Source organism: Sarcophilus harrisii, chromosome 2, assembly GCF_902635505.1.
Source record: "Sarcophilus harrisii chromosome 2, mSarHar1.11, whole genome shotgun sequence".
NCBI lineage: Eukaryota > Metazoa > Chordata > Mammalia > Dasyuromorphia > Dasyuridae > Sarcophilus > Sarcophilus harrisii.
Window position 1 is genome coordinate 264,859,772 of NC_045427.1, and position 20,117 is coordinate 264,879,888.

General features: G+C 36.7%; 1 protein-coding gene across 1 annotated transcript in view; it reads right to left on the reverse strand.

Annotated features, from left to right (window-relative positions):
- The window catches only part of TGM7 (transglutaminase 7), a 35,630-nt gene extending 20,748 nt beyond the window's left edge, over positions 1–14,882 (reverse strand). The window contains exons 1-4 of the mRNA XM_023500710.2: positions 14,749–14,882; positions 8,659–8,900; positions 2,777–3,022; positions 1,826–1,944 (exon numbers count right to left, since the gene is read on the reverse strand). Coding sequence (XP_023356478.1) covers positions 1,826–1,944; positions 2,777–3,022; positions 8,659–8,900; positions 14,749–14,882 — 741 coding nt within the window. The remainder of the gene's footprint in view (positions 1–1,825; positions 1,945–2,776; positions 3,023–8,658; positions 8,901–14,748) is intronic.
- Between the last annotated feature and the right edge of the window lie 5,235 nt (positions 14,883–20,117).

Here is a 20,117-nt window from a genome sequence, read left to right on the forward strand (position 1 = left end):
CTATGCCCAAAGGATAATAATGCTATGCATAGTCTTTGATCCAGCAGTAATACTACTAAGTCTGTATCCCAAAGATATCATAAATAAAGGGAAAAGGGATTACATGCCCAATCATATTTATAGCAACTCTTTTTGTGGTGGCAAAAAAAATGGAAATTGAGGGAATGCCTATCAATTGGGGAACGGCTGAACAAATTGTGGTATATGATTGTGATAGAATACTATTGTATAAGAAATAATGAGCAGGTAGATTTCAGAAAAACCTGGAAAGATTTACATGAGCTGATGCTGAGTGAAATGAGCAGAACCAGGAGAACATTGTACAAGGTAACCACATGATTTTGTGATGATCAACCATGATAGACTCGGCTCTTCTCAGAAATGCAATGATCCAAGATGATTCCAAGAGACACATGATGGAAAATTCTATCCACATTCATAGAAAGAACTATGAAGTTTGAATGTAGATTAAAATATACTATGTTCACTTTTTTGTTTTTCTTGGTTTTCACAGTTTTTCTCATTTGTGTTGTTTCTTCACTAGTGACTAATATGGAAATATATTTAAGGTGATTGCACATATATAATCTATATCACATTGCTTGCCACTTTAGGGAAGAGGAAAGCAGGAAGAAAAATCTGGAACTCAAAATCTTATAAAAAAATAAATATCGAAAACTATCTTTACATGTATAAAAAATAAAATCTACCCCCCCCCAAGAAGTTGTCACATTAGTTCAGGTAGGTGGCATCCAGAGTATATATTAAAATAATGGTAGTGGGAACAGACATAAGAAGAGACATAATGTATATGGAGAAATAGTGGTACCATTTATGGGACTTAAGTAATTGGCTGGCCATTGGTGGTAAAGAAGAAAAGAGATTGAAAACTCTCAAATGTGAGTGGGTGGATGATGGTTAGTCCACAGATATTCATAATGAAGGTGAAAGGAAGAATAGCATTTCATGACTTTCCCCTGTGAACTCAGCATACTGGAAGCAGATACTCAGAAATTCTTCATTGTGGAAGGCTACACAGGAGGTAATGTCCAGAGGAGAGAGCCAGGTTTTAATGAAATAGGTATAAACAACTATAACTAGATGCTAGACCTAAAAAACCCACCAGATTTTTGTGGTGATTCTAGTTTTGACTTTGCTTTTGTTTATTGCCTTCTGACTCTTCAGCTACCTGATCCTTAATCCCAATTTATGGCTCATAGATCTAAAGTCAAGAAGTACATTAGAGATTATCCAGTCCTCCCAACATGATTCATAAAGAAATGTGTATTTTTAAAAATTCCAGTCCCTTCACTTTACAAATGAAAAAACTGAAGCTCAGAGAGGCTTAGCAACTGTCTATTATTACACGGATAATAAAAGTCAAAGGCAGAATTTAAACTCAGTTCTTCTGCCTCCAAAACTAGTTGTCTTTCTATTCTAGCATACTGCAATTCAAAACCCAAGTTTTTGATCTTAGACTTGTTTGAAGGATATTTCTGCTTATAACTACACAAGATTTTTTCCACCTTTAAACTTATAACTTCCTTCCCATTCCTCAGCGTGAGAAAGCTTAAGTCAACACCATGAAATGTGCCCAGTTGAGACTCATGACAAAGGTATATATAAAACATATATCATACATATATATATAGTGTATATGTATATATATGTATATATGCATATATACATATATTACTACATATCCCACACTTACATTTTAAGCCAGGTCATGGTCCATCTGGAAGACTCTCCATCTTTGCCAGGAGTCTTAAAACCACACCTGGAAAACTCCTGGATTATATGCCAATCCACATTATGATATTACCTGTCCATAGTTCCAAGGCCATGGAGTAATCCAATTTTCATGCCCCTTAAAAATGAATCCATAGTCCATCATAATATATTCCTGCAATTGTGTTTGACTAGGTAAGTAGACTTCATCCTCTGAAAAATGAAGAGTAGAAAGGAGAAGAAATAGCAAGAGTCAGGAAAGGTCCTTTTGTTTGAATTAATCTAGCAATCAACAAGCATTTATTTATTAAGCACTTTTTATGTCCCAGGTGCTGTGCCAAGAGCTGGGAATACAAAGAAAAGTTTTAAAAAGACTCCCTGTTTAAAGAAGTTTACATTTTAATTGGGGAGATATCATGTACATAAAGAAATATATACAAGATGTATACACAGTAGAAGGTAAATAAGACTTCTAGCAGCTGGTTTGGGGTAGGGCATGAGGGGAAGGAATGGGGAACCGGGCAAGAATTCCAGCAGGAGGGTTATCTGAATACAAGACTTTCATAGAGAAAATGAGAAAAATGATCCTGGCATTTTCAAATGAGAAAAAAAATAATGGATTGCTAAAGTTATGTCAGTATTGGGAATCAGGTATAAATAGACAGGGCATCTATGTCACCTTAACTTCTATCTTCTCAGGTTTCTCAACTATAAAACTGGAACAAATGAACTTAGTGGTCTTTTCCATCTTTAAATATATGATCTTACGGTACTATATCCCTAAAGGCAGTTGGGTATTTTTCTTCAAGAGTCTATGATATAAAATATATTTTCTGTATTTTTGTGTGAAAAGGAATAACAGTGACCTTTTACCTCTAAATCTAACAGTTTAGAACCAGGGGAATTGACCCAGCCTATCTCTGATACCCCCTCACAAGAGTCTTTGCTTAGGTTAATAAGAAATCCCCAGGATTTTTCACACTTTCTTGGGTAATGCATAAACAATGGATCTAGTGGCCATTAAATCTTGGTAAGCAAGTCCTACCTGAACTCCAAGGGTTAAAAAGCAGGATGAACTCCCCAAGCAGATAAGACTCAGTCTGAACTGATGGATGAGAGATCTCTACTTTCAAAAGATAGCGACCAATGATGGCATTAGCTGGAGAAGACAGGGACACCTGGAGTGAGTTCTCATATGTACTAAGATCAAAAGCACTCCAGTGGTTCCCATTTCTGGCCTTGGTTGGGACAAATCTCACTTTGGTTCCCAGTGACTCAGTGGGCTGTGGACCTAGAGTAGAGAAAAGAGGGAAGACAAAGTCTCAGAGTTTATTAGATCCCAAATTCTTCACCCAAATCTGTGGTGTGGGGGAAAGTGTTTGCTCAGTTGTTTTTCAGGTATGTCAGATGCTCCATGACCCCATTTGGATTTTTTTTGGCAGAAATACTAGAGAGACTTGCCATCTCCTTCTCATTTTAATAGATAAGGAAACTGAGACAAACATTAAGTTACCCTGTAACATTGTTACACTGCCAATAAGTGTCTGAGGTCTCAGGTCTTTCTGACTCCTGTCCTGGTACTCTATCCACTGCACCAACTAGCAGCCAGAAGAGGGTAGAACTTTAATTGTAGGCAGAGAAGGTGGTCAGCTTTCTGCCTTGGATCCATAAGTCCTGGGAATACTGTCCCGTCACCTACTCTACCATTAGCTTCCAAAATCTACAATACATTTATTTACTTTTTTATATTATATTATATATTAATATCACATTATATAGATATTATACATTTATTATTTATTATAATTAAATGATTATAATGTTATAATTAAATATATATTATATATTTAGACTTATAAAGGACCTTAGAGAACATCTGTTTCAACTGCCTCTGGCAACTAGGTGGCAGAGTGGAAAGATTGTCAAGATTAGAGTCAAGAAAACCTGAGTTCAAATTTGGTCTCAGATACTAGTTGTGTGATCCTGGGCAAGTCATCCTATCCTATTTGCCTCAGTTTCCTCATCTGTAAAATGAGCTAGAGAAGGAAATGGCAAACTACTCTAATATCTTCGCCAAGAAGATACTAGATAACTCCAAATGGAGTTAGTCACAAAGAGCTGGACATGACCAAAATAACTGAACAACAAGGAGTCCCACTGCCCCATTTGAAAATGAGAAATTATAGACCATAGAAGTTATGGGCCTTGGGGAAGCTATTTGGTGTAGTGGATAGAGCACCAGCACTGAAGTCAGGAGGATCTGAGTTCAAATCTGTCTTCAGACACTTAACATGTCCTAGCTGTGTGACCCTGGGCAAGTCACTTAACCTCAATTGAGAGAGAGAGAGAAAGAGAGAGAGAGAGAGAAGTTAAGGGCCTTGCTGGAACCATCTCAGAATTGGAAGGGCCCTTACTGGTCCATATGTAACAAAAGAACTGTAGAAGACTACAGCATTCTGGACAAGTGGCCATCACTAAAAACCTCCAGGAAGGATCTACTACATCCAGCCAACAAGGGGACTCTTTTATTTTAAAGGGTTAAGTCCAAATCCAAGATCAAACAGAGAGGTGAAAGACAGTGTATTGCAGTGGATAGAATACTAGTCTCAAATCCAGAAATTCTGTATTTGATTTCCATCTCAGATATTTGCTACCTATATGAACCTGGATAAGTCATATAATCTTAATTGGGCCTCAGTTTGCTCATTTCCAGAAGGGGATTGAACTCTGCGACTCCCTCAGATGCTTTCCAGCTCCTTTTGAATCCAGGTCCTCCAACTCCAAATCTATTTTTTTTCCTGCTATATTCTGTTTTCCTCTTATTGAAATGCAAAGTGCTTTGGGAGATGATAGCCAACATTTTGTGTAAAGTGGTTGGATTAGTCCCCTTCTCACCAAGGAAAGAGGGATAATATAGAGACATGTAGATAAAAACAAATGGAATTGATGAAGGCAGCCCCTGATATGAAAAGAATACCACCAAATTTTGTGTTTTTTCTTATCTGATCCAAGTGCTTTCATTCATTCATTCATTCAATTCAATTCTGAATGTAACAATCAGCAAAATGGGGGGAGGGACACACTCATATACATAGTATAATAGAAGATGGTTCATGCTACATGAAGCAGTAGATTCTATAATGTACTTGCTTTTCTTTTAAATTTATTTTATAGATATATTTAAGAACATGAAAAATTCAATATGTAGAAGGCTATTGTCTAAGATTTTTTTTCTGGCCTTCCTTCTATTCTCTTCATTTTTTAATGTCTCAATGACCCTCTTTTTCCCCCTTTTCTTTTCCTTCCTCTCCTTTCCTTTCTTTTTCTTTTTGGCTTTCATTTCCACTATCATCCTATGTTTCTTCTGGCTAATCTTTTTGAAAAGGCGCACTACAACCATTTCCTATCCTTTCATTCTTTCTTAACTAACCCCTTACAATCTGGCATCCAACATCACCATTCCACTGAAACTGATCTGTCCTGTTAGCAATGATCTTTTATAGACAACTCCAAAAATAAATAAATAAAATTTAAAAAATCAATTGTCAATTCCACTGGTCTTTTCTCAATTCACATTCCTCTTGATTTCTCTGCAATTTTTGATACATTATCATCTTCCTCTTCTTGATAATCTTTTCTGTGGGTCTTTGACTTTCTGCCCTTTCCTGGTTCTTCTTCCAAACATCTAACTCCTCTGTCTCTTTTTCTGGATTCTTTACTCAAACACAACTTAAACTGTAGGTGTCCCACAGGACTCTGTCCTGGGCTTTCTTCTCTTCTCCTACTATACTACTTCACTTGGTAATCTCATTCTCTCCAATCTACCCACCCTGCCCCATCCTCTCTACTGATCTCCAATTTCACTGCCTTTCAGATATCTTAAACTGGATGCCCAATAAACATCTTAAACTCAACATATTCAAAACTGAATTTATTATATTTTTCCCTAAACCTTCTTTCCAAACTTTCCTATTATTGCCAAGGGTACCACCATCCTCCTAGACTCTCAGGCTCTCAATCTCAGTTTCCTCCCCAATTTCTCACTCTCTTTCTCACCTCTTGTATTCAGACTTTGCCAAGGTCTGTCTATTTCGCTTTTGCAACACTTCTCATATCAGCCCCCCCTCTGACAATGTCACCACTCCAGGACAATTCTTCACCATATCATGTCTGGCTAGCTGCACCTCAAGTCTCTCCCCACTCCAAAACATCTTCCAAAATTCAGTCATCAAAATGCTTTTTTCTAAAGCACAGGTTGCCTCTCCCCTTTCATTCAAAAAACTTCAGTTGTCTCAATCACCTCTAAGATCAAATACAAAATTCTCTTTTTGACATGTCCTTCATAATCCAGATCCTAACTACCTTTCCAATCTTTTTATATCTTATTCCCTGATCAATCCAGTGACTGGTCTCCTGGCTATTCTACAAATAAAACAACTCTGAATAATATTTTTCTTTTTAAAAAAAAATCATTTTTATTTTATTTTCAGTTACAAATTTCTCCCCACCTCCCCCTCCCCATTCATTGAGAAGGCAAGAAAAACAAAACCCATAGTCAAGCAAAACAAATTTTAGGGAAAAAAAAAAAGAAAGAGAAAATATAGTTCAATCTGTACTAAGTCCATTAGTTCTCTATCTGACATGGATGGCATGTTTCATCAGGAATTTTGGGCATTTTATCTGGCTGACCCTCTTGCCTGGAATGTTCTTTCTCCTCATCTTTGCCTTTTCATTTTCCTTAAGTCCCAACTAAAACTTCAACTTGTACAGGAAGCTTACCCATTCCTCTAAATTCTAGTGCCTTCTCTCTATAGACTATTCCCAATTTGTCCTGAATATAGCTTGCTTGTATATACTTGTTCACTTATGTAGTTGTACAATTATATATTTGATTATTATATGTTTATAATTATATTATTTAACCTATTATGTAATTATATTTATCTGTGCATATATGTGTGTGTATAAATATGCATATATAAATTATATATTTAAGCAAAACATTTCTATATTGGACAAGTTTGAAAATACATAACTTTCTCTTCCTCTTGGATGCATTGTTTCTCTATGAGTAGGCTGATAGTCTGTTTCATTATGAGTCCTCTGGAATCTAAGTTATCTAGAATCTTTTCAAAGATAGCTAAGATCAGCTTTTCCTAGGTTGGAATATTTGTTCTTCCAATAAAACCATCTATTCAGCCTATTCTCTTCAAATTACTCTTATTAGCTTACAAATTACTAATCATTAGCTGGATTGGTTTCCTGGAATCATTGCCTGAGTAGTGTATCCTTATATATTTTTGAGTGTTTAACACAGATCATTTTGTATTGTTGTTGTTCAGTAGTCCTTTTTGGGGGGTTTTCTTGGAAATGATACTTAAGTAATTTGCCATTTCCTTCTCCAGATCATTTTATAGATGAGGAAACTGAGGCAAACAGGGTTAAATGACTTGTTCAGGGTCACATAGTAAGTTCTGAGGCCAGATTTTCGGTGTGAATATTTTGACAAATGCTATAAATCCATGCTTCATTGTTTTGTTTATTGTCTAGACTTAAGAATGTGAGGAAGAAAATGTCCATAATGCAGATGAAATTTTAAAGTGTATCATACTGACCAAGAAAACATTGTACACAGTAATGGCAATATTATATGATGGTGAATTGTGAGTGACTTATCTATTCTCAGCAAAAAAAAAATGATTCAAGACAGTTCCAAAGAACTGAATGTTATCTGCCTACAGAGATTCACATTGTCTGAATTTGCGTTGTCTGAATAAGACTGAAACACATTATTTCTCTCTGTGTGTTTCTCTGTGTCTTTCCATTTCCCTCCCTCCCTTCCTCTTTTCTCTATTTCTTCTTCCTTCCTTCCTCTTTCTCTCTTTTTGTCTTTCTTTTTTTCTTCCTTGTTTTTTGAGTTTTCTTGTACAAAATGATTAATATCGAAATGTTTTACATGATTGCACATGTGCAAACCTATATCAATTTGCTTAGCATCTTGGTGGAAGGGAAGGGTAAAGGAAGGATAGAATTTGAAATGCAAAACTTTAAAAAATGTTAAAAATTGTTTTAACATGTAGCTGGGGAAAATATTACTTTTAAAAGTGTATCATGCTGGTTGTTAAACATTTATCAACATACCTCTGAATAGCTCTAGACTTGAAAGGGACCTTAGAGTTCATCTGTTCTATCTCCTCAATCTCATCCTCTTCTACTTTCTGCAGGAGTTTCTCTTAACTATCATTCCCTCTCTTTCTCTCTAATCATCAATCTCTCCCTGTCTCCCTGGTTCCTTCTCTGTTGCCTACAAATAATCATAAGTCTCTCCAATACTAACTGTACTTTATTCTCATTAGATTCTTCTACCATCTCCACTAGCTATTATCTTTCTTCCTTTTCTTAGCCAAACTCTGAAAAAGCCATTTACATTTGTTGGCTCCATTTTCTGTCTTCTCACTCCCTTCTAACTCCTCTGGCAATCAGGAAATCCAGCTTGGATAGAGGTACTTGGAGGAGAGAATAAGAGAGTACTGGGCAGATGGCTGATAGAGAGTGAGAGGGGAGTGCTGTGATGACTGGGAGAAAGCTCAGAAATAGGAGGTTCAGGACCTGGAGATCAAAAGGGAAGAAACAGTTATTAAGTGCCTACTATATACCAAGCACTTAAACAAATGTCATCTCATTTGATCCTTATTAACAACCCTGTGAGGTAGGTGCTACTATTATCCCCATTTTACAATTGAGGCAACTGAGGCAGAGAGGTTAAGTGATTTGCTCAAGATCACATAGCTAGTCATTATTTATCTGAGGCTGAATTTGAATTCAGGTCTTCCTGACTTCAGTCTTGGGATCTCTGGAATTGTTCACTCCACAGGTACCACAGAGAGGCTTTGTGGCTAATTGCAGGAAGAGGAGGGCAGGAATTACCTGTCTCAACAATGAAGGTGATCCTATCTGTGTCTGCATGAAAGGATCTGTCAAACTTCAGGGTGATGGCAAAATCCTGAGCCCTTCGCACGAACAATCTCTGGGAACCAATCTCAGAAGTGTGATGCTCCTTATTATTCTTTGGGCTCTGCAGGTTTGAAGATCTCAGCCGTAAGACTGAAAATGGGGGAAGATGATTAAAAATAATAACAATAATAATGATATCCAAAATAGATGTAGCACTTTATAGAGCAAGAGCTTTCACATTTATTGAGTTCAGACCTAAAGCATGAGGTCTAATGATGTCTTTTCCAGGCTTAAAACCTTTCAGTGGTTCCCTATTGTCTCTTCCTTATTTAAATCTCACAGTCTGGCTCCAGTTTATTTTTCCAAGCTCATTTCCTATTAATTACTTTGCTACTTTGCAAGTCAAACTACTAGCTGTTCCCCAAACTCTACTGCTGTGCTTTCACAAAAGCTGTTGTTGTCCCTATCTACAACTCCTGATCACCTCCATCTTGGCGCCCTTCTGGACTCAACTCAGATGCCATCCCTCTGTGAGTCTCTCCCAGAATCCATTGATCCTACTTCCCTTTAGGATAAAACAAACTCTTCTTTCTGAGTAAAAACTGAGAAAATCAAATTGATTCTGTTCTGTGATTGATTTCATTTTGTACCATTACTGACATTTTGTGTAATACTTGAATCATGTTTTATTTGTCTCTGAATTAAGTTTGGAAATTTAATTTTCCTGTAAATCTCTCACTGTCTCTGAGTTAAGTTTAGAAGTTTAGTTTTCCTGTTAACCACTGTTTTATTCTTGTGTCAAAGAAATCTGTGATCCTTAAAGGATGCAGGTGGATGCTACAGAATCTGGTCTGTTATCTTGGTAACACTGGCTGTCCTTCAGGAAAGTCTAGTCTCTTATTGCTGTAACACTAGCTAGCTATACAGATGGATACCACCAATGGAGCTTTCTATAGCAACAAAATGGAAGGAGTGGTTGTTGCTAGCTTTCAATTCCAAATTTCCAGTCAATCATATTATTCCCCACATATATGATGCTACAGATTTTGTAACCAATCATATTGCTTTCTCCATTTATGATATTTCAGGCTTGCAACCAATCGTATCGTTTCCCCATCTATAATGATGCTGCCTTCTAGTTTTTGGATGCTCCTTTTATTCATAAAAATTATCTGTCACCTGTATGTGCCAAAATGTTTGTGACCGCCCTCTTTGTAGTGGCCAGAAACTGGAAATTGAATGGATGTCCAACAACTGGAGAATGGCTGAATAAATTGTGGTATATGAATGTTATGGAATATTGTTGTTCGGTAAGAAATGACCAGTAGGAGGATTTCAGAAAGGCCTGGAGAGACTTACATTAATTCATGCTGAGTGAAATGAGCAGGACCAGGAAATCATTATATACTTCAAAAACAATACAATATGATGATCAATTCTGATGGAAGTGGCTCTCTTCAACAATGAGATGAACCAAATCAGTTCCATTCTTTCAATAATGAATAGAACCAGCTACACCCAGCGAAAGAATTCTGGGAAATGAGTGTGAACCACTACATAGCATTTCCAATCCCTCTGTTTTTAATCTGCTTGCATTTTTTATTTCCTTCTCAGGTTAATTTTACCTTATTTCAAAGTCAGATTCTTTTTGTACAGCAAAATAACTCTTTGTACATGTATACATATATTGTATTTAACATACACTTTAACATATTTAACATTATTGGTCAACCTGCCATCTGGGGGAGGAGGTGGGGGAAGGAGGGGAAAATTGGAACAAAAAGTTTTGCAATTGTCAATGCTGAAAAATTACCCATGCATATTTCTTGTAAATAAAAAGCTATAATAAAAAAATTATCTGTCAGTTTTAAGTTAGGGTCTTTTTGGTTTATAGAGGGCTAAAGACCCCGTTAATTGGTAGTTGCTAACCTTAGCAATAAATTGAACATGCTGAGAGCTTTCTGCTTCATTTTACCTTAATTTGTATCAAGATACTGGTATTTACGAGTTTACAAACTGGCTCCAACTTTTTTTTGAATATTTCCTAACACCAACACTCCTAATCTATGGTGGTAACCAAACATTGTCAAACAGTATTGCCCCTTTCAACATTCCTGCCCTAACCAAATTAAGACATTATTGGGAAACATTTAATAAAATAAATAAAAATACAACAGAATATAGATAATGTCAATGTGTGGTTTTCTATATCAATATGTGACTTGAAGGAATCTTTATGTATGATTCGGTGGTTTAGCATTCTAGAATTTGATACCACTGGTCCAAAAAGAAAAGCCTATTTGCTGTTTCCCTTACATAACATTCCATCTCTAACTTCTATGCTTTTGCATAGACTACTTCCTTATACCTGGTAAATTCTTCCCCACTTACTCCCTATAAAATTCGCAACTTCTCTCAAACAGTTCAGAAGTCACCTCTTATAAGAGAACTTTGATGACTCCTGCAATTGTTCATGTTGCCCCCCCACCTAGAAATTAATTTGTATTAATCCTGTATACATTATGCATTTATCTATGTATAGGCTGGTTCCTCCTAGTAGAATAGAAGCTTCTTAAGGGCAAAATCCCTAGTACATAGCACATAGTAGATGCTCACAGTAAAGTCTTATTGAAATAAGTTGAATTGGAGCCCCTAAAAAGCAATTGAATTGGCAGCTAATTTGTGGAATTATTCATATATTGAGACACAGAAAAAAGAGAAACTTCTTGGAAGAACACATGATTCAGGTAGGATGGATACCCTTGCTTCCTACCCATGAATTCCTTGCACCTACCTTGTAAATAGCTTATGGTCTTAGTCCTGGTGCTCCCAGTTTATGACTAAGGGAAGGGACACCTTAAGGTGTCCCTCTGGGTGGAATGGGAGGGAGGCAAATGTAGTTTTCTAGATACTCAAGGATTTCAGAGGCAACTGGTCCTGGGAGACAGAGGGCAGTGTTCTGCTGGTCTTACAAACTTTGTGTAATGTTAAAGAGATGCTGAACAAGACCACCTCTCACCTCTAACATTGAACTGAGCATTATGGAGGATATGAACAGGGAACACAAAGACTAGGATGGATTATAGTCTTCACCACTGGAGGGAGCATCTACATTAAGGAGCCCTGAAATCCACTGATGGGTTGAAGAAATCTATTTGCGTCCATATTTATTAATGGTATCAGTTTATGGTTTTCTTTCTCAGTTTTTTCTTTGATGTAGTGATCCAAATCTTACTGTTGATGTTCAGTTGAGTCTTACTCTTATTTACAGAAAGATACTGGAGTGATCTGCCATTTTCTTTTCCCGTTCATTTTATAGATGAGGAAACTGAGGCAAACAGGTTAAGTGGCTCAGTGTCTGAATTTGAATTTGAACTCAGGTCTTCCTGATTTCAGTCCTGAAGCTCTATCTACTTAGCTGTCCCCAGCTGTTACTTTCATAGAAAGAAATGAATGGCATCTTGTCCTCTGTGTTTTGAGCCAATATATAGTACATCAAATAGTTGCCAATCAGTCAATATGCATTTATTAAGCATTTTTTTACATTCCAGGGTCTGAGAACTTATATTTTAAAATGACACTGGCCTCCTTGCTGCTCCTCTAAGATTCCCAATCTATATCCCAACTCCAGACCCTCCCTCCTGTGTCACGCATGTTTGATCTGTTATAATTATTACTTCTTATTTTGTTTGTGTGAATATCATGGTTTCTTTTTTTTTAGTTATTTAATTACAAACAATTATTTAATTTTCTCTCTTAATGAAGTAGACATTTCACACTGTACATTTTTCTTTGAGTAGCGTCTGACCATGTCTTGTAGGTTTTTATGTATAGTTTCTGCATTGCCATTATTTTTGTTCTGCTATTCTTTTTATAATTTCCTTTTTTACCCAATCATTCATTTCTTGTTTTCCACATGGATTGATACCTTTTAATCATTGTACCAATATTTGTAATAAATTTTCATAGACTCATAGGTTGGAACCAGGGAACTTAAAGACTAACTTGTCCAAATGTCTCATTTTCCAAAGGGTACTAAGGGTCTTGGGAAATGATAATAGCCTTTCCTAGGTCACCTGGGTGGTAAAAAGAGGAACTAGGATTTTAACTCAAATTCAGTTTTCTAGCTGCTATACTCTATTGTATCTTGTTATTGTTCTATGGTCTGAAAATTCCTCCTTTTCAATATTTCCCTGGATTATGGTCCTGGAGTGATGGTGATGGATCTATCACCAATTTTTACAGTGTAAGTTTTAGGTATACTAGAATTCAATTCAATAAATATTCATTAAGTACTAATATTAGATAGTGGAAATAAAAAACAAAAGGAAGATAATCCCTCTATTCAAGAGTTTTCCTTCTTCTAGAGAATAATAGGTATAGCAATAACAAAATCAATCATCTAAGTTGAATTGAAAAATTATAATGAAAAGCATGGCTTCTGATAAAGAAACAGGAAAGAGAAAGGGAATAAGCATTTATTATGCACTTGTTATGTACCAGACACTATGCTAGGTGCTTTAAAAATAATAGTACAGTGAGTAGGGAACATAGCATAATGTCCAGTTTTTTCTACATGTTGATTTGTTTTCATAACTTTTTTTAAAATTCTATGTTATATAGGATAGCTCTCTGGAAAGGGGGAAAGAGAATTACAATAGAAAATGTCGATGATATAAAAATATAAGCAACAAAATGTAATTTAAAAAAATTATCTATCCCAAATGTTTTCATTTCCTTAGCATGCACTCTCTTCAGGTACAATGCCTTTTTGTTTTGTTTTGTTTTGTCTTCATCTTCTTTGACCTCTTTTCAACATTCAATACTATTTGACTACCCTTCCTTCTATCCTACTGGATAATTTCTCCTTCAAAAAAATCATATTTTCCTATCTCTACTGCCATCATTCTAGTTATTCTTCTAACTTTTCCTTCCCTTTCTGGTCCTTTAAAGTAGTTCTTCCCTGACCTTGACTTTCTTCTCTTTTCTCTCTTCTTTTCTTCTCTTCTTTCTTATTCATGCCTATGTATTAGAATACATGGGAGCTGTTGGAATACTCAGGAGCCACCTGACAGTGGCTGCTGGAGATCCAATCCAAACCTGCAAAATGGATCTCCTCTTGTGAGAGAATGATACAAGGAGACTGAGAGGCAGCTGCTGTTCTCCGAGCTCTCTTGACTGAGAGGCCGTTACCTTGTCTGACCTCTCTCCTCTTCCCTCTGCCTCCAATTTATCTCATTCCCAGTCTACAAGCAACACCTGTGTCAGCAAAGGCTGCCCTGCAACTCCTTCAGAAATTATGATTCCCAGCTGTGGAGGTTCTTGGAGAATTGATCTAAATCTTAACACCTATAGTTTTAAATATTGTCTTTATACAGATGACTCCTGAATCTATATTTCTTAGTCCTTCTAAGATATGTCTTGTAAGAGTCAGAAATGGAACTTAGAAGGACTAAGATATATAGATTCAGGAGTTATCTGCATAAAGACTGTAAGCTCATTATATTTTCCTCTTCCCTTCTTCTGAATACCAAGATTCCATTCTAGACCTCTCACTTTAGGCAGAAAGCCCTAGCCCGTAAAAGAAGACCAAGGTCTTGGACAGTCTACTAGCCGAACATCCTTTTTCTTGAGTTTGTAGGTCATTTTCTCATGGGAGAAAGACTTTCCGTACTGAAACTTTATTCATTAGCACTTGTGTCTAACTCCATGACCCTATTTGGGATTTTCTTGGCAAAGATCCTGCAGTTGTTCCTTCTCCATTTCCTTCTCCAGCTCATTTTATGGATGAGGAAACGGAGGCAACCAAGGTTACATGACTTGCTCAGCGTCACATAGCTAGTGTCTGAACTTAGGAAGATGAGTTTCTAGCAGCAAAGTCGATATAATACTGATACTATATCATTAAGAAGATTTATCTTCCCGAGTTCAAATCTCAATTCAAGTACTTACCAGCTGTATGATCCTAGGCAAGTACCTTAACCCTGTTTTCCTCAGTTTGCTCATTTGTGACAGGAGCTGGAAAAGGACATGGGAAACCACTCCAATATCTATAGGAATTACATCTCTGCGGAGGGAGTAGCAGTAAAGGCACCTTTAATCTGGAGGCTGCATTCAGTTGAACTGATGGCAACCAGCTCATTCCTCCTTCTTGCATCCAGGAAAAAACACATCCTTACAGCGTTCTTCCCTGCCATGCTTGAGAGAGCAGAGTGAAAGAATAGATTGAGCTCTTTCTCTTGAGATTTGTGCTGTATTTTTTAGTTCCACTTAATGTAATTACCCATTAGGCTCACTGAAGTGCCTTTCACATTAAATTGACAGTGTATTCAAGGAAGAGAAAGGGTGGAGCTGTAAGAAGAGAAAAGAAAGCCAATAGGATACTAAAAAGAGAGAACAAAGTAGGAAGTCATGCAAGACTAATCAGAGGAAATATGCAGACAGCCAGGGGCCATCCTCCACAAGCAATGATACACCCTGAACTGCTTGGAATGGCGTAATAAAAAAAGCAATACTCTCAGACCAGAGATGCCATCTGATCCCTGAGAAGCATGAGAGTAAAGGGAATAATAAATGGACAAAGGTAGGAATTAAATCAGTATTTTACACTTGGTACCGAAGGAGTGAGGAACTTTCCTTACCAATGCAGATTTGCACTTTCTTTGCAAGTTATAGTCTCAGAAAATATTGAAAAACTGTGCATACCATTTGAACCAGGAGTGTCACTATTGGGTCTGTATATCAAAATGATCATAAAAGAGGGAAAAGGACTCACATGTGGAAAAATGCTTGTAGCAGCCCTTTTTGTAGTGACAAGAAACTGAAAACTGATAATATTCTATTTTATTTATATCCCACAATTTATTCAGTCATTCCCTACCTGATGGGCATCCATTCAGTTTCCAGGTCCTTGTCATTACAAGGACTACTACAAACATTTTTGCACATGTGGGTCCTTTCCCCTCTTTTATGATCACTTTGGTATACAGACCTGGTGGTGACACTGCTGGAATAAAAAAATATACACAGTTTCATAGCCTTTTGGGTATAATCCCAAATTGCTATCCAGAATGGCTGGAGCAGTTCATAATTCTTGTCTTGGGGAGGAGAGGTAAGGAAGAAAGAAGAAAAATTTGGAACGCAAAGTCTTACAAAAAATGAATATTGAAAACTATTGTTACATGTATTTGGAAAAATAAAATGCTATTAAAAATTTAAAAAAAAAAAAAAAAAAAAAAAGACTGAGTGATTTGCCCAGGATCATAGAGCCAATATATGTCAGTGGCTGTGTGAATGCAAATGTGTGCTATTCATCATCATCATTACTACCATTACTATAAAGCCTATATTAACCACTTTGTACCTGGTAAGATACTAATCACTCTATATAAGGTATCAGGGTTTTGTGGAGCTGACCTCTGGGAATCTAAGATCAAAGACAGTCTAACTTTTGGGAATGCTCTTTCATTTGCCATTTCTAGATCAACCAAAGAATAATTGAGAAAATATGACCTTCACCATGATGTCTGCTATAATTAAATAAAATAATTGTCTGTTAGGTGCAGCTGGAGATGTAACTCCCCCAAAAGATATCACAGCTACCCTTTGAGAAGATAGGTGGTGGTGATGATGGGGAAGAAATGACTTCATTTCTTAAAAATGGACAAAATCATATCTAGCAGTCAATTCCCACATTCTTTTTAAAAATTCAGAAATGATTTATTCAGCCACTGATTCAGTCACTCCCCAGCTGATGGCATCCACTCCATTTCCAATTCCTTGCCACCATAAAAAAAAAAAAAAAAAAAAAAAGCTACTACAAACATTTTTGCACATATAGGTCCTTTTCTCTCTTTTATGATCACTTTGGTATACATACCCAGTGGTGACATTGCTGGAACAAAGAGTATGCACAGTTTTATTGCCTTTTGGGTATAATCCCAAATTGGTCTCCAGAATGGTTGCATCTGTTCACAATTCCACCAACAATGCTTTAGTGTCCCAGTTTTCCCACAGCCCCTCCAACATTTGTCATTATCTTTTCCTGTCATTTTAGCCAATCTGAGAAGTGTAAGGTAATATCTCAGAGTTGTTTTTAATTTGCATTTCTCCAATCAATAGTGATTTAGAGCATTTTTTTTCATATGGCTTTAATTTCTTCATCTGATAATTGTCTGTTCATATTATTTGACCATTTATCAAATGGTATATGTTATGGTATATGAAGGTAATGTTCTATAAGAAATAATGAGTAGGCTGATTTCAGAGAAGTTTGGAAAGACTTACAGGAACTGATGTTGGGTGAAAATGAGCAGAACCAGGAGAATGTTGTACATATAGCAAGATTATGTTTCAATCAACTATGATAGACTTATCTCTTCTCAGCAGTGAGTGAGGTGATTCAAGCCAGTATCAATAGACTTGGGATGGAAATTCCATCTACATCCAGAAAGAAAACTATGGAAACCAGATGCAGATTGAAGTGTACTATTGTCACCTCTTTTTTTGTTTGTTTGTTTGCTTTTTATTTCTTGTGTTTTTCTATTTTGTTCTGATTTTTCTTTCACAATATGATTAACATGGAAATGTGTTAAAACAATAATACATATGTAACTATATTAGATTGCTTGGTGTCTTGGAAAGGGGGAAGATAAGGAAAGGAAGGAGAAGAAAATGACAAAATCTTACAAAAATTAATGTTGAAAACTATTTTTAAATGCAATTTGAAAAATAAAATACTATTTAAAAATAAATAAAAATAAAAATTCAGAAATGAACAAACATTAAACAAAACAGTATTTTCATGTACATAAAAGAAAAAGGAGATTGTACATAAGACTTATAGCTTGTTTATCTTGTAAATGTGCAAATATATTCAACATGTCATTTCAAAGTTATCCTATTTGCTATTATTTTTGCAATTCATTATATTCTTTTCTGTGTATTCTAAAATATATATATTTTTAAACCTACAAGCCTATACTCACAGGGACTGTCATAAAGGACAGATTGAAATATGAATAAATACTGGAGAAGTGTGTAAACTAAATAAGTCATTATTTCACAAGTAATCAAAGAAACAAGTACATAGCTTTGAGAAGGCAATTTGAGAGATGGAGGTAGCAGGAAGATATAGGAGTCACTTGTCTGAACAGGTAAAGTCAGCATCTAATTATTTGCCACCTTATACAAACACTGACTTTGCTCTTCCTGCTTTTTAATCAGACTAATTGGGGTGGGGGTGGAGGCTTGGGAAGAAGCAGAAGGAACTCAGGTCAGGATTGGCAGTGTGGGGAACACTGGTCAGACCTGGGATGGGAGAGGTGATGGGTGGTAGATGACACCTGGTGGAAGTACAAGAAGAATAGGAGGGAGGAGTAGATAACAATCTTTCCTATTGGCCTAGAGGATAAGCAGAGAGAATTCCAGGCATAGAGGATAGACAATGATGGAGTGCTGTGGGCAAGGAACAGGAAGAAGGCCAGTGATACTGGATCAAAGATTACCTGGAGAAGGGTAAGGTAGAAGATGAGAAAGATAGGCAAGGGCCAGTTTATGAAGGGCTGTGTATGTCAAAAGGCAGCTAGATAGTACAAGGGATACTGTTGTGCCACAGTTCCCTTTTAGTGTCCTGACTCAGTTTCCCTAAATTGTCCTGCCTTGGTTTCCCTGAATTGTTCTGCCTCAGTTCCTAATTGTTCTGCAACACCATCCCTCCCTCCTAATCATGATGATCCAGATAAGGAGAAAGACCTTCTGTCTTAAACATCATCAGAATGTCCAGTGCCTCCCCCTAACCTGTCAGAACCGGATTGATAGTCTATTCCAGCTCTCAGTGCTCTGCCTCTGCCTCCATCTACTCCCATAGCTGAGCCATGTATGTATATATACTTCCTGGGAAGCACACATTAGGTGCTGGATGCTTTGGACATTAGCATACCCCCAGCACAATCTCTCCTTTTCAAATAAAATATTAAAAACTCTCTAATCTCTATCTTGCCTCAGTTTCTCTGGCATTACAATATAACACTGGACTTGGAGTAAGGAAAACCTACAAATCCAGCCTCAGATACTTACTAACTGTGGGACCCTGAACAAGCCTCTTAACACTTTGTTTCAGTCTCTTCCTCGTAAAATAAATTGGAGAAGGAAATGGAAACCATTTCAAGATCTTTGCCAAGAAGACTCCCAATCAGGTTATGAAGAGTCGGTACAACTGATCAACAACAAAACACTTATTCAGCAAACAACAAACATGTATCAATGCTTGCTACGTGCAAGGTCCCAGACTGATGCAAAGATAAAATGCCATAGGACCTCTTCCCCCCACAAAATTACATTCTGTCGTTGGCAGGAATGGTGGGTGGGAAAGAGACTATGGCATACATACCAATAACTACAGAACAAGGATGAGAAGAGACATAAAATATCTAAACAAAGTATTTTAAATATTTGAGAAGGTAGAAAACACTTTCAGCCAGAGAGATTGGGAAAGTCTATACAGGAAAACAGATATACAGAGGAGGTAGAAGAAGGTTTTTGTTGTTCAGTTGAATCCAGCTCTTCATGACTTCATCTGGGTTTTCTTGGCAAAGATACTGGAGCAGTTTGCCATTTCCTTCTCCAGCTCATTTTACAGGTGAGGAAACTGAGGCAGACAGAATTAAGTGACTTGCCCAGTAAGGATCTAAGCTAGTAATTGTCCAAGACCAGATTTGGACTCAGGAAATTGATTCTTCCAGACTCCAGACCAGAACTCTGTACAATATAGTGCCACATAGTTGCCTCAGCTAGGAAGAAATTCAAGAAATGTGAAATGAGGAGGAAGTGAAATGTTAGCTCCTTGAAACCAAGACTGTTTCCATTTTGTCTTTGTATTCCCAGCACTTGGTACAGTGCCTGGCACAGAGTAAGTGATTAATAAATGCTTGTTGATTGATGGAACAAATTCCAAACACTGGAGACAGATTATAACATCCTTATAACAATTTCTACTTAACTATTATACCTCTGTCATTCTATCTACCCAATTCCTACTGTATAAAATAATTGTCATATAGAAATTTGACATCTGCCAGGGAATTCCTAATTCCCTGGTGACCTTTTCGCCAGTGAGGAACACTGCCAATCATCTTGACCTAAGTTTTGCCACCAGACTGGTGACTCTGGAGGAGAGAATGAGGCATGATTTTGCACAGTTCTGTCTCATTTAAATCCAATTCATTTATAATCCAAGATATCAATCTCCTGAAGTTGTTGGTCCTCTTCGAGAACAAAGGATGAAAAACAAAACATCAATCTTTTAATCTAATTTTTTTCCTGCTCATTACAACCTATGTACTCTCTCAACTATCTTTTTATACTTTTTAAAGAATTCAATAGTATTATATTTTTTCCAATTACATGAAAAGATACCTTTCAACATTGAGTTT